General features: G+C 39.6%; 1 protein-coding gene across 1 annotated transcript in view; it reads left to right on the top strand.

Moving 5' to 3' along the window:
- The window catches only part of LGR4 (leucine rich repeat containing G protein-coupled receptor 4), an 82,988-nt gene extending 78,748 nt beyond the window's left edge, over window positions 1-4,240 (top strand). The window contains exon 18 of the mRNA XM_073658064.1: window positions 741-4,240. Within this exon, the coding sequence (XP_073514165.1) occupies window positions 741-2,017 (1,277 nt within the window). The 3' untranslated portion in view covers window positions 2,018-4,240. The remainder of the gene's footprint in view (window positions 1-740) is intronic.
- The last annotated feature ends 10,835 nt before the right edge of the window (window positions 4,241-15,075 follow it).

The following is a 15,075-nucleotide window of genomic DNA, read 5'->3' as shown; positions in this document are numbered from 1 at the left end:
TTTTATAATTTGTGAATATGGGTGACTTTTTTAAAAGGGGGTTCTCACAATTTGAAGTAATCCACTACCTATGGGATAGGGGATAATTTTCTGATTGCTGGGGGTCTGACCACTGGGACCCCCACTGATCCTGGGAACTGGGGCTCTGAAGATCTCCATATGGGTCGTGCAGTGGTTGATCATGCACACCGTCGCCCACAATCATTCTTAATGGAACCGCTGGATATAGCCGACCACTGCACTTGGCTAGGCTTCAGCACTCCCATAAGAGTGCGTTAAGCCGCAGTGCATATGATCAACCACCACACCATTCACACTGGGCTCTTCAAGGCCTCGATTCCCTTGATCTGGGGTTTCCCAATAGTCGGACCTCCAGCGATCAGGACGTTGTCTTCCATCCTGGGGATAGGGAATAATTTCTAAACTTGTGAACGCCCCTCTAAGGTATATGCGGAAGAAGATGATTACTGCAACACCTCAAGAATGTAAATTAGGCCAATTATCAAGTCATTATTTTGATCAAGCTAAAAACTCTAGCAAGATAGTCAGCTTGTGTCAGAGTACGACTGATCTGGTCATTGGTAAGTCTAGGATGAATGACCAGAATGCATAAGGATTCCAGCTATAGTTACTGTAGTCACTTTTTCACCCACCTCCCCAAAGTTGCACTCCCTTTCCCTAGATATATACCACTTGGACATCACCTGACCGTCTAATTTTCCTATACTTTGTTTTTTTAGGTGCTTTTAAACCCTGTGAATTCCTCCTTGGCAGCTGGATGATTCGGCTCACTGTATGGTTCATCTTTCTGCTAGCTGTCCTCTTCAACGTCATTGTCATCATGACCATGTTTGCTTCCTGCTCCACTATGTCCTCCTCCAAGCTGTTTGTAGGTCTCATCGCCGTCTCCAATCTCTTCATGGGCATCTATACAGGAATTCTGACTGTATTGGACACTGCCTCTTGGGGACAGTTTGCAGAGTTTGGCATCTGGTGGGAAACTGGCAGTGGATGTAAAGTGGCTGGGTTCCTTGCAATTTTCTCTTCAGAGAGTGCCATTTTCTTCTTGACCTTGGCAGCCATTGAACGGAGCTTGTCTGCAAAGGATATCATTAAGAAGGAAAAGAGCCAACATTTAAAGAAATTTCAGATTGCCTCAGTCGTTGCTCTGTTTCTTGCAATAGGAACGGGATGTCTGCCATTGTTTCACGTTGGAGAATTTTCTTCTTCTCCTCTGTGTTTGCCTTTCCCAACAGGAGAGGCACCATCTTTAGGTTTTACAGTTACACTAGTTCTTCTAAACTCCTTGGCATTTTTGGTGATGGTTATAACCTATACAAAACTATATTGCACTTTGGAGAAAGAAGACCTCTCTGAGAATGCAGAGTCCAGCATGATCAAACATGTCGCCTGGCTCATCTTCACCAATTGCATCTTCTTCTGCCCCGTCGCCTTCTTTTCATTTGCACCACTCATCACTGCAATATCCATAACCCCTGAAATCATGAAGTCCGTGACTTTGATATTTTTTCCTTTGCCAGCCTGCCTCAACCCTGTGCTGTATGTGTTTTTCAACCCCAAGTTTAAGGAAGACTGGAAGCTGCTCCGGTGGCACTTGACCAAGAGACGTGGCTCCGTTGCAGTCGCGACTAATGCCCAGAGGGGATGTGTGACTCAGGATTTTTACTATGACTTTGGAATGTATTCTCACCTACAAGGCAACTATGCAGTGTGTGACTACTGTGAGTCTGTCCTCCTAAAGAATCCTCCACCTTGTAAACACTTAATAAAGTCTCACAGTTGTCCAACATTGGCCGTGGTGCCCTGCCATCGGTCAGAAAACTACTGGTCAGACATTGGGACTCAGTCTGCCCACTCGGACTGCGCAGATGAGGAAGATTCATTTGTGTCCGATAGCTCTGACCAGATCCAGGCATGTGGTCGAGCCTGCTTCTACCAGAGTCGTGGCTTCCCATTGGTTCGTTATGCATACAATATACCAAGAATGAAGGACTGAACAGATGATGATGGACCTGTTCATAGGGAATGTAGTTGTGGTCGAAGAGCACAATCCATTACCGACCGAACATCAAAGGGAGCACTTTTATATAAGCATGTCACTTATAAGAAGGGAAGACGACAAGGGATGTCAGGACTCTTAAACACAACCCTTTGTTGTCTACGGGGCGGTGTATTTTGCACTGCAAGCAGTTACATGCCTGTGCAGGAGACAAGTCTAAAGACTGACTGTTTGGACTACAAATAATATGTAAACCAAAATTTTCCCTGCAATTGTTTTGTTATGTCTGTCTTCTAATCTACGTAACTTGTCATTTTCTACAGTGTGATGTCTGTGTGTTAAATCGGCCAAGTCGCTCCGTGCTGATATTGAGGTAACCTCATTGTATGAAGACAGCTGTTAATGGTCTTCTTCAGCAAAGTTGCCTCTGTTTTGTAGCTCAAGATAACTTGGTGCAGGGCCTAAAAGGGACACTGTCTGTAATCCGAAGTGTGATTTTAATATGTCTGTATGGAAGACTACAGCAGGTCTATCCCCACCAGCAGTGCCATGAAACCCCATGACATGCGCTGGCGCCCAAGTGGGACTAGATCTAGCAGAAGTGTGATCTAAATGAACCGCTGTCCTGTAGGTAAGCATAGACCAAAAATAAAATTACAGTATTATTGAATGGGATAACACTTACAAGGGCTAGAAATGCTAGTGACTGTAATTGGTTTCCTAGTAGTAGAGAATAGTGCTGGTTGCCCACCATGCATGAGCTGTATACACTTATGATCCATGTGGCTTTTTGGGGATCTCCAGTATGTGACAGATACAGCAGCTACATATTGCAAACATTACGTTTTGTAGCAATCCTGACCTAATGATGTGAGACAATATTACTTGTGCCTTATTAATGATCCTGGGGGTCCCTATTGGGCACCCATATCGTGGTCTTAGCCATCTGTTCTTACAATACTTTTTCAGCATATCAGATGATGACCTGATAACTTTCACTTAGGGCCTTTCTATGATGGAACAGTTTACCATACCAGGGTCCGGGTGCTTAGTGGAAAGACACAAAACCTAGCACAAAGAAAGAAAAGGACCTGCAGAAGGTGCCTATATGTACTATATGGAAAGCGGTTTCCATACAATTGTAAAACCTACTGTCTGTAGACTCCTCCGTGGCTGCACATTGTTTCTGTGAACACTGCCAAAATGTATACAAACTGCATAGAATCTACCACAACTCTTGTAGCACCTTGGTAAGTTATAAAGCACATCTCCTATCTTGGCATCCAGACTTCACTTTTTATTCCCTCTAGGTAAAAAAAGGGACAACTATTTAGGGTAGTTTTCACCTAGGAACCAAGCAGCTAATGTCCATTTCCACTTTTGACGATGCTGCAAGAAAATTGAAGTATTACACAGCGCCCATTAAAATGAATCTGATTTCTTCATAGTGCATAGACTCATCCGGTCCTTCAGAGATGGAGGCGCTATCTGTACCTGCTGTGGCTTATAAAGGAGTCCTAAACAGGGACCCCTTTATTAACTGAAAATACCCTGATGGCATATTTGGAAATGGGTTTTCAGATCGGGCAACACTTTCACGATCACTTTCACAGTTTCACAATCCTGTTTTTTAGCACTTAATTCTAATAAATCTAATTGAATTTTTTTCACATGAATTCTACATTTTTAGCCTCAGTCTTTAAATAAGTGGTAAATATACAGATTGCTTTTTTTTTAAATTTTTTTGAGGACATTTCTTTCTGGCTCTAATTGTTTAGATGTGTAATCGGTGCACACAAATGGCACGATTTGTTAAAGCCCTTATTTCTCCCCATGATGCACCCTCTTTCCCCTCCTTTGTTTTAGAGACATTCCGATCTTAACCTTGAAGCTAGATTGAAGTTTTACAAATCAAGCTGTATATAGTGAGCATATTTTTTTATCTTTCTATTCTAAATTATTTGATAGAGCACAAGGTTGGGATGTATAGCTTCAGTTTTTTATTTTGTCAATTAAAGCTACCTCCTTTAAACTATATTGGCTGCCAGTAGCAGAATGAATCAGTTTATATACTTTTCCTTGCCTTGTAAATAAGCTCTTTTGTACATAGCTGCTGTACAAGTTCTTGTATATTAATCATGGGAGGGGTTTTACTCTGTAATATTGTAATTTTTGTTTTTATATGAAAAGCTTTTAACAAGTAAAGAATTATTTCCATTTTGTGTGTTCTCTTCTTGGGTGCAGTGTAATGATCTGGTCACACTTGATTTGTTTAGGTATGTATTTAACAAGACCCTCATGGCAGAATCCAGAGATTGGTGATATTCTGAGCTTATGGCATAAATATGTTGAAGACTGTGCACATTGTCGATTAACCTGTTTCATTTGGGGCTGCTGCAGGACCCTTTATTGCCCCCTAAACACTTGGCAATGCTCTGAGATTTCTGTTGAAAATTTTAGGCCACACTTTTTCAGCGGCGATAAGACACCACCTGCGTACAAGCATGGGGCTGTTACTAGAAAATGGTGTTTTCCAGGATATTAAAGGGTTTGCTTTTGAGCCGTTCCTGGCATGTGACATACTGGTGTGTACAATTGTACAATGCAGGCTTAGGAGTGGAGCTTGCTCTATACATGGAAAGTGCTGGATGTGTTATACAGCCAACATCTGCCTCTGACATATGTGAATGGTGCTAGCAGGTTCAAGTCCCTCTATGGGACTTTAAAAATAAACAAAAGTAAAATAAAATAAAACCAGACTTTTACAGACCGATGTGGGTTGTGTGGCTTTTTTATTTTTTTTTTTATTTTACCTAAAGGGCAATATTGGGTTTATTTACCTTCACCAACAAAATTGAAGAAACCATGATCTAAAAGTCAAATTTACTACAAAATGGTACTAATAACATTTTCAGCTCACACTGGAAAAATAAACAAGCCCTCCAATTGCTCCACTGATAGAAAAATAAAGAGGTATTGGTCTAAAAAAAAAAAAGTCAACACAAACCAAATTTTATTAAAGTTTACGGTTTGTTAGGCATTTTCTATTTTACTGTATATAAAAAACAAATGTACCTTTTGGCCACCGGCTTAATCCTACTGATCCACAGACTAAACTTACCAGGTCATTTTTACTCTACATAGAATGCCATAAAGATGAAACCGGAGCAAATTAATATTTTCACTATTTCAAACCAATTTGAATTTTTTTTTTTCTCTACTTTTTTGATGCATCATATGGTAAAGTAAATGGTGACATTCAAAACCACATTTCATCCTGCAGAAAATAAGCCCTCCTTTGTGGAAAGTACAAAAAGTAAGATTGGCTGCAACGGGAAGAGGTTAAATGAGATGTATTGAGAGCTAGATTTCATTGTTGTATTAAAGGGAATCTGTAGGATCACCTCTCCTAAGCCATCTATATGGGCATATCTGTCCTAGAAAGCCGACCAAAATCATATCTTGATATGTGGTCCAATACCTTATTCCAGAGAAATCTACATTTTTCTTATAAATGAGATGTTCAGGACTAGGGGCCGGATACTGATCTGCATGAGAATCTGCCTCCAAAGATTATTATAAATGAAAGGGGAGATACCAGTGTGAGACATGTAACTAATACAGAGCAGCAGAACTGAATTTTGTCTCCTCCACTATTAGTATTTGGTCAGTATTTTTTCTCAGGAGTGGGAGCCAAAGCCAGGAATGGGTGATAAATGCAGAATTGGTGACTTGTTTCTATTCTACCTTTTCTCTGATTGTTCCTCACCCGGTTTTGGCTCCCACTCCTGAGAAAAAATACTGTCCGAATACTGATAGTGAGGCCATGGCTTTACAAACATTTGCTGCATCTATCACAGCTCTGCTCCATTGCAACCCTGTCTGCCTATAAGATGGACATGGAGAGGAACCTGCAGCTGTGTCAAGTATCATCTCACACAGCTCTGCAGTTAGATCTGGAGAGCAAAGAGCGGTTGTTACATGGCTCACACTGATAAGGTCCCCTTTTATTTATAATAAGCTCTGGAGGCAGATTTTCATGCAGATCCGTATCCGGCCCATAGTCCTGATCAGCTCATTTTACATATAAGAAAAACATGGATATATCTGGAATAAGACATCAGATAGCCTGATGTATGCAATCATTTTCTTCAGCTTCCTATGACCTACATATACCCGTATTGATGGCTAAAGGGTTGATCCTACTGACAGATTCTCTTTTTCAGGCCACGGCCCCACTATCAGTATTCTGACAGTATTTTTTCTCAGGAGTGGGAGCCAAAACCAGGTGAGGAACAATCAGAGAAAAAGTATAATAGAAACAAGTCACCAATTCTGCATTTATCACCCACTCCTGGTTTTGGCTCCCACTCCTGAGAAAAATACTAACCAAATACTGATGGTGGGGCTGTGGGCAATGGGTTGTTGCCAGAATCTGGTTCCCTATTTGCACTCCCATCTTTCACCACTGCTTGATCACAAATACTGGTGCAGAGGTATGTGATTGTCGCATGTGTCTTTTAATACATGTGACAGATCCAATCCATGTTTTTATCTAAAGGTAGCATTTTTTATAGTTGTCCCTCGTGTTTCCAGTCATACTGACCCTGGTTTCTTTCCAGATTGTCAATAGGCAAACCTATATTTCAGCTGTTAACAATGCCCACTTTGCAGGTGCATATATTAGCGGATAAACATGACTTGTGCCTTCCAGATTTATTTCATGCTCTACTAGAGCATAGGTACGAGCAATTTATAAAATGTTCATTTATTTAACATGTAATGGTGTGTATAGCCATAATACAACTGGCCAAGATCAAACCAGACTGGGATTGTTCACTTGTCCTCGTCAGACCTTGTTCTTCCAGTCCTATCTTGACTCCCACAACCAAGGTATTTATTTTTTTACTCAATTATATTTTTTTTAATTGTAAATCTTAATGAAAAGTTCACTTACTGATAAAATATTAGGACCTATAAAAACAAACCTTTTATACCAAGTAGTCAAAGAACCAAGCGGAATATGATGAGCCTTCCATTGCTGTAAACTATTAGAAGAAGCAGGATTTACCCGATGGGTTACATTTGCATTGCACAGGGTCTGTCTAGCAATGTTTTTATGAAGGTGGTTATTTCCAGGATCCCTTCTTATCCCATCTTTATATACAGGGTAGGCCATTTATATGGATACACCTAAATAAAATGGGAATGGTTGGTGATATCAATTTCCTGTTTGTGGCACATTAGTATATGGGAGGGGGAAAACTTTTCCAGATGGGTGGTGACCATGGTGGCCATTTTGAAGTTGGCCATTTTGGATCCAACTTTATTTTTTTCAATGGGAAGAGGGTCATGTGACACATCAGACTTATTGAGAATTTCATAAGAAGAAAAATGGTGTGCTTGGTTTTAACGTAATTTTATTCTTTCATGAGTTATTTACAAGTTTCTCTGTTAACCTCTGCGACATGTCAATGGCTGTAAACACATGAAGAATGGATAGAAATTGTGTTGATGGGTGGCTGCCGTGGTCACCACCCATCTGGAAAAGTTTTCCCCCTCCCATATCCTATAATGTGCCACAAACAAAGTTAATATCACCAACCATTCCCATTTTATTTAGGTGTATCCATATAAATGGCCCACCCTGTAGTTTACCTGCAACAAGAAGTTCAATGGCAGTATATGTGTGTATTCAATAAGTTGTATAACCAGTTCACAGTGGTGTATTATACATATTTTCATCTATTCTTTAAAAAAAAAAGTGACGTGGTTTCAGATATTTTTACATGTGAAATAAAGGCAAATTTTCATCAGTATTTTAGGTCATATTTTTTTTATCAGTGGTTGGTCAGTGTACCCAATTTTACCTGAATTTTCTCGTATGCGAAACAAAGTTGTAAAGCTTCTCCTAACCTGTCAAAATCTAAATGTCCGTGAATTTCATGGATCCTTAGACTTTAATATGAGACTAGGTCCGTTACTCAAGTCTATATTGGACATGTCGTTTTTTTTTCTTTTTTTATGACCATGTGTTCATTAAAAAAAGTCAGTCTTGTACAGCCCCATAGACTATAAGGTTGCGTTCCCACAATGAACTTTTAGTGCATTTTTGATGTTGCAGAATTTCTACACATATTATTTAAGTTGGGTTACTTGTGGGTTTTTTTTTTTGTTTGTTTTTTTATTGCGGGTTTTTTTGGCTGGGGATTTTCTGCATCTAATGTAAGTCTGTGGGGAAAAGTTGCACAAAGAAACTCTGCGTACCTGCAAAAGAAATTGACATACTGCAGATTTGGAAAAACACACCGCAGGTCAGTTTACGCATCGTTAAGACGCACAATGGGCATGAGATATCTATAGATCCCATCCACTTTTCAGGAACTGTAATTTAGATGCTCTATTTTTGACGCAGTGAAAACCAGAGCGTCAAAAACGCAACAAAAGCTCATCGTGTGAACGTAGCCTAATGGATAGGTATTCTCTATGAAAAAAAATTGTGTGTCTGATCTAGTAGCTGGTCTGTATAGCAGTAATGCAGCATCGAATTCATCCATTAAATGTTTGCCTATATCTTGGAAGAGAACGTGACTGGGCAGAGAATGCGAGTGGTGGCTCCTCATTGACACCATATACACAGTACAGATTAGTTCTCTCCATTGCAAATCAATGAGGAAGGATGTAGATGACTAAGTTCTTTGCGAACACGTTGGGAGAGCTCTATATGATCGATATGACATACATATTGAGCATGCACTTTATAGGGGTTGTACAAGTTTAAAATACCACGTCTTGCTTTACACACACCCTGTTCACAGCAATATCGGATACAAATGTGTGTACTAGGGTCTCTAATTCTGTATAGCCCTTTTGAGTAATAAATTCAAGAAACTATGGCAAATATTAGAAGATTACTCCTTTGGGTGATTTTTTTTTTTTTTTTTGCTGGATGAGCCCTGGAAGAGGGGCTGATACAAGGTGTCCATTGCTTGGGTTTACTGTAATCCGCTGGCTAAAGTGCTTAATTTTCCTGCAGCGCCACCGAGGGAACAAGATATGACACCGTTGCTACTGACATCATTGGGAGGCAGACGGCTGTCTCTGATCTGGATAATTGGTGGCCTTTTGTGATCATTGGTGTTCGCTTAATCCCTGCAGGACTGAACATTATTATTATTTTTTTTCCGTGCTGTCACATTCAAAGAGCTGTAATATTTTCTTTTTTACTTTGACATAACCATGTGAGGGCTTTTTTTTTTGTATTTATCAGTGGCACCAGTTTTGGTTACATATAGCTTTATTGACTCTTGTGCGAAGGTATAGTAAAAAAAAAACAAAACAGCAATTCTGGCATTTTTAATTTTTTTTATATCATTCACCATGCTGCACAAATAAGGTGTTATCTTCATTTTATGGGTCAGTCTGATTGAGGATCCCACATTTATATTTTATTACTTGTACATCAAATACACTGTTTGAAATAGAAAGAAATGATTTTATTTTTTTTATCACCATATTCCGAGAGCAAGAGCATTTAAATGGTTTTCTGTCAGCAGGGCAAGATGTAGTTTTCATTGCTATCATTTTGTATGGTACAGAAAAAAATTAGTTTTATTCAAAGTCTCACCCTCGATAATTGTTACACATAATGATCTGTAAAATCCTTTAAAAAAAATTGTTTCTTTTCGTTGAGTTTAAAAGGTGGCTTAATGTCCTCAATCTCAGCCCTTGAACACTTAATAGCCATTAAAATAGAATTTGGATAGTTTTAACATAGAGCAGTAATAAGGACCGCACCGCTCCTTGAAACTCTCTACCATTTGCTAAGAATATATAATATTATTAATATTAGATTATATTTCCTGCTAGTAAACTTGCCAGATTACAGACAACTTTCAGTATTATTTACTGCTTTAGGTAAATCTAATCTCTAAATATTCCCGCAGAAGCCTACATCACTCCCATTGTGTCTTTTACTGTCTAATTAAATTTTTGCCTGAAATTCACTTGCAAATTACTATTATAAATTAAAGTAAGTGTTGATGAGTGATATTAGAGTGATTTACAGCAACTAGGGTAAAGTGAAGTTTGTCATTTGACCCGACCAGTAGTAACACTTGTACAAAGGCTGGTGCATGCGTCCTCCTGCAACAGAAACTACAGAAACAACTACAGAGTTCGCCGTGTAGGCACCACATTCACCAGCTAATTATTGCAAGCGTGTTTGATAAATTGTGTCCGGCATCAACAGGTCCAAATATAAAAGTTGTTCGAGAGATTTTCGGCTGCCTGGAATCAGCTGGATAAAGCCAAGTTTTCGGCTGGAATGGAAGATGACATAGTTTCAACTGAGCTAGGTCCACTTAAGGAGTGTCTAGTTGAATTTTGCACTAACCAGCTTGCACCATCCAAGAAATGATTACAAGGAATTGTTAACACTGGCGCTCATGTTCTTTGGTTCGCTGGCAAAACGAGACGTACACATCAACACTCCAGGCACCTACCATCGGGCCCGGTGGATGGTCACAGTGATATACGCTCTGAAGATCTTCATGTTTCGTTACCAATTTTGTTTGAGTTGTAGACTCCCTCCGTCAATTTTGCACTGTCCGCTTATACTTGAAGGCTTGGAACCTCTCTCAGATCTCGGCCACATCACTGCGAAATGACTTGACATTACTGCAAGAACTTGTAGCATACAAAGGAATCAATGCGCCTGTTGCTCAGACCGCAATAAAAACTTTCCACAGACACCTGTAGTACCTCAGTGAGATTATGGGGGGGGTCTGGCTTTTTTTTTTGACAGTGAGGTTCCAACAGCAGAAAAGGTTGAGATGGTTCTGGCTCTGCAGAAGGAAGGCAGCGAAGTCTGCTCAACTCGCGTGCAGCTTGCCGAAGACCTTGTGTCACACAAGAAGCTTCATTACTTCATGTCGTCCAACACAAAAAAACTGTTTGTTGCGCTGGAAATAAACCAAGATTTTCTTCATCAAGATCCTTGTGTGTGGTATACCAATGAAAGTTACATCGATGCATCATCAAGTCGCCGGATTGAAAATCGTGATTGATGCCGCCGAGCACTCCATTACACTCATGAGTAGATTCAATTCATCACTGAACGCTCAAGACCAGAATCCGTTTATTCTCCAGTGTGTGGAGAAGCATCGCCATGACTATCCTGAACCAAATAAAGTGTGTTTCGCTAAAAAAAAGTGAAACTACTGTAAAACTGTACATTTACTTTACTGCAAGACATTTATTACAAATAATTGTTAGTTTTGTGATGATTGAGCCACCAGTAAACAATGTTACAATGTTACTAAACTTTGTGTATGTTACAGTCACACCAAAGGGAATTATTCCCAGGGGTGAAAACTAAAAATTTACACAAAAATGTTTTGACTGCCAGCCTAATATATTTATATATTTATTTTTTTCAACTCCTCTTTAGAATAATTGACACTTTTTATTCTGTTGATCCAAAAATGTATTGTATACCAAATTGATAGTTTTTTTTTATGTTTTACATTTTCACAGAAAAACTTTAAACAATATACTTTTTTTTTGTTGATCACTATATTCTCAAACTCCAAAATCTTTTACTTTTCTGTAGAAAGCTGTCCCATAAAAAAACAAGCCCAAAAACAAACTATAGTTTTTACTGGCTTAATTTCTGGGTTAATAAAACTTTTATTATCACCTTTTAGTCCATCTTTTTGCACCAAGGATAAAGAAAAAAATCTGAAATTGTGTTAATATATATTTTTTACGGTGTTCATCATGCAAGTATAATTAATATACTACCTTTATTCTGCAGCTTGCTACCATTTTTATATTTATATATTTTTGGGGGGTGGGGGTAATCATATTCTGAGAACTATAACTTCATTGTTTTGTTTACAGAGCTGTGTAGAGGGCTGTCATTTTTTATCAGTACTATTATGGTGTGCATATGAATTTTATTCCTTTTTTTGCAGGCTGCATAAATATAAAAAGTAATTATGGCATTGTTTTTCAATCATCTTTTTGTGCTGTTCACCGTCTGAGAAATAACATTGATGCAAATCATATTTCTCTGCCAAATTTGAGCTCTTTGCCAAATTCGGATCTCTGCAGATATGGGTACCTCCACCTTTAATCCCTTATTGACATAGGACATACTGGTACATCCTATATCATGTGCCTGTGTATGGACGTCGGGCATCACGGGAGACCATAATTTTAGCTATGTATTGCAATAGTGTAGTATCATAATGTATAGCGCAAGGTACCAGATGACAGCAGGTTCAAGTCCCTGGAAGGTGTCTAAAAATGTGAATCTTCTCCCTCTTATAAAAATAAGGAAGCATATTGGTAGCATCCGTAAAAGTCTGATTTATCAAAATATAAAATTAATTAACCAACATGGGAAAGTCGTAAAGAGAAAAAAATGGAAAATCCCCAGCTCATGAAGGGGTGAAGGCAGTGGGATCCCTAATGGTAGTGGCCTCCTTTAGCTGGAGAATGTGCCCTCCTGCCACCCTGCAAAAATATTCAGGAAGGGCTTGAAGAACAAAGGGTTCAAGGTGTGGATTTGGCCTCCAAATTCCCCAGATCTCAATCAGAGCACTTGTGGGACGTGATGGAAAAACAAGTCTGATCCATGGAGGCCGCACCTCATAACTTACAGGACTTAAAGGATCTGCTGTGATCGTCGTGGTGCCAGATACCACAGGACACCGTCACAGGTCTGGCGGAGGCCATGCCTCAACATGTCGGCAATTTTAGCAGCATTGGGCAGGTGGTTTTATTGTTATGACTGATCGGTGGATGACTCCATTGTGATTAAATGAGGGATCACATTAAATCCAGAAATATTTGATATTATATTTTGAAAGAAGGCTTTTATTGCTGATACCAGAAAATCACATTTGCAATAAGATTTGCATTCAGCATCATACATGTGTGAGGTTATGTGATGTTACACTGCAGCATTGTAGAAATTTTATAGTGGAAAATATGAATTTCTGCAATGTGGTATCACATCCACCATATCCGCAGTCTGAGTCACTAAGAGCTGCAGCCACTCACCTGATGCTAAAAGAAGGATCGGGCAGCTCAGGAAACGGCAGAAGACAGCCACCAGTATACAGTGCATGCGCTCTACACACTATACATTACTGATAACTAACGGAGAGTGAAAAGTCCGCTGGAATGGGACTTTAACAACTCTTGAGTATCGACTGTGGTGTCTGGACCAGCCGAGGTCTCCTGACATGAGCTGTTCTAATAAGGATATATGAGGCTGTCGGACCGTGAATGTCTGAAGTGTAAATCCTCGCCATAGGGAATATGCATATGACCTAATGTTTCCGGCAACAGATCTGCCATCTTTTTCCTGGCCAGACCACTTCAAGACAACGCAGACAGTCTTTATCCTGAGCTTTGGTGTAGCTTTTTGTGGCCAGCATCTTTTCTCTATACTTTCCACTACAGTGACGATCGGCTTTCCAAACCCTAAAGCAGTTAAAAGAAGTAACACGAGAGACTGAACCTGTGCACAGCAAGATCATTTTTACATTGCTGTGCATTAAGTTCCATTTTTTACAGCGTTTTTTCAGGCAAGTTCAGAATGACTGAAAAACACGTTGTGTGCACCATCTTACTCAGAGAAATAGCTACTATCTTTTACCTTACCCATTTCAAGCTTCAGTAAATGGATCTCAGCTGTGAGTATGGTGGTGTGAACTCTCTGGTGTATTTATTAAAGCACCACTTCAGCTGATGTTTTTTCAGCGCTGGAGTGGCGCTTTAAATATAAGCCCCCGGTCATATACTCACCCTCCGGCGTCTTCACTTTTTACCAACTCTGCTTGGGTCCCCCGCGCCATCTTGTGAGCACAGCTTCTGATTGGCCGAAAGTCACAAGCTCTCAATACAAGTCTATTTAAGCCAGAACGAGAGTCTCATAGACTTGTATTGAATAATGACCTACACGCAGCTCCATGAAACACTGCAGCTTCCGGCAGGTCACTTTCTGCTGGAGACCGACGGGAGTGGTGGTGAAAACAGATGAAAACGCTGAAAGGTGAGTATGAGACAAGGGGCAAGGGACTTACATTTAAATTGCCACTCCAGGGGTGCAATAAAAAAAAATTGCGGAAGTGGTGTTTCAAAGGGGCAGTGCACTCGTAGAATGTGAACAATACTGGCCCGTGACTCCTGCCTATCAGAGCCCACAATGCTCCAATAAGCACCATGTACCACCCGTGTTTCTGCCCAGTACTGCAGACCCATAAACCATTATTTACCTCCCGTAAGACCCTGTAGATACATTGTTGGCTCCTGAGGACATGTATGCTATATAGAATTCAGAACATTGAAGATTCAGTTACTTCTTTTGGGGTTTGCTAGACACAGCTTTGTACCTGTGAGCACAGGAATTACACACCCACATAGATGCACCGGCGCCAGTGTGACTTACTCTATATTGTTTAGTGTTTTAAGAAATAAAAGTTAACAATGTTTGACAGCTGAACTAATTGTCTTAAGACACTTTAGTATATGCAGTTTGTGGGAACATTTCTTAAAAGATTATCAGTTTTAATGAGAAGCATAACAGGGGCTTAAGGAACGATTCCTTCACGTTATCCCAGGAAAGCCTTTGAGTTTGTCAGTTATCGTTTTAACATGTTAATTACCAGTACGTTGTGATCTGACCTGAAATACCTTTGTTTTATTGCTTCTGAGAAAGATAAAAAAAAATTCATTCTTGTTACACATTGTATTTTATAGAAGGAAATCTGTCATCATAGCCGATTCTAGCATAAAGCCTTAGGTAGTGTTCGTCTTTTTTCTGGAATGCCATCTTTCAATTTTGTACTATTCTATACATGTTTTCGGTAGTAATATTATGATTTCCATTTTGTTCTCCGCAGTATAGATATTTATACAACACAGGCTTATTATATGCTGTCATATGGAGAACTCTCCTCGGCCTCATTGGACAAGGGCTTTTTGTTAGCCAACAATATTATTCTAGTCATCAAAAATACTGAACACCTATTAAAGAGGTT

The sequence above is a fragment of the Phyllobates terribilis genome, unplaced genomic scaffold (genome assembly GCF_046119375.1).
Source record: "Phyllobates terribilis strain yellow unplaced genomic scaffold, ASM4611937v1 Scaffold_13__5_contigs__length_258822181, whole genome shotgun sequence".
NCBI classification, from domain to species: domain Eukaryota; kingdom Metazoa; phylum Chordata; class Amphibia; order Anura; family Dendrobatidae; genus Phyllobates; species Phyllobates terribilis.
The sequence above is the reverse complement of the archived record's forward strand: the minus strand, read 5'-3'. Positions and strand labels throughout refer to the sequence as shown.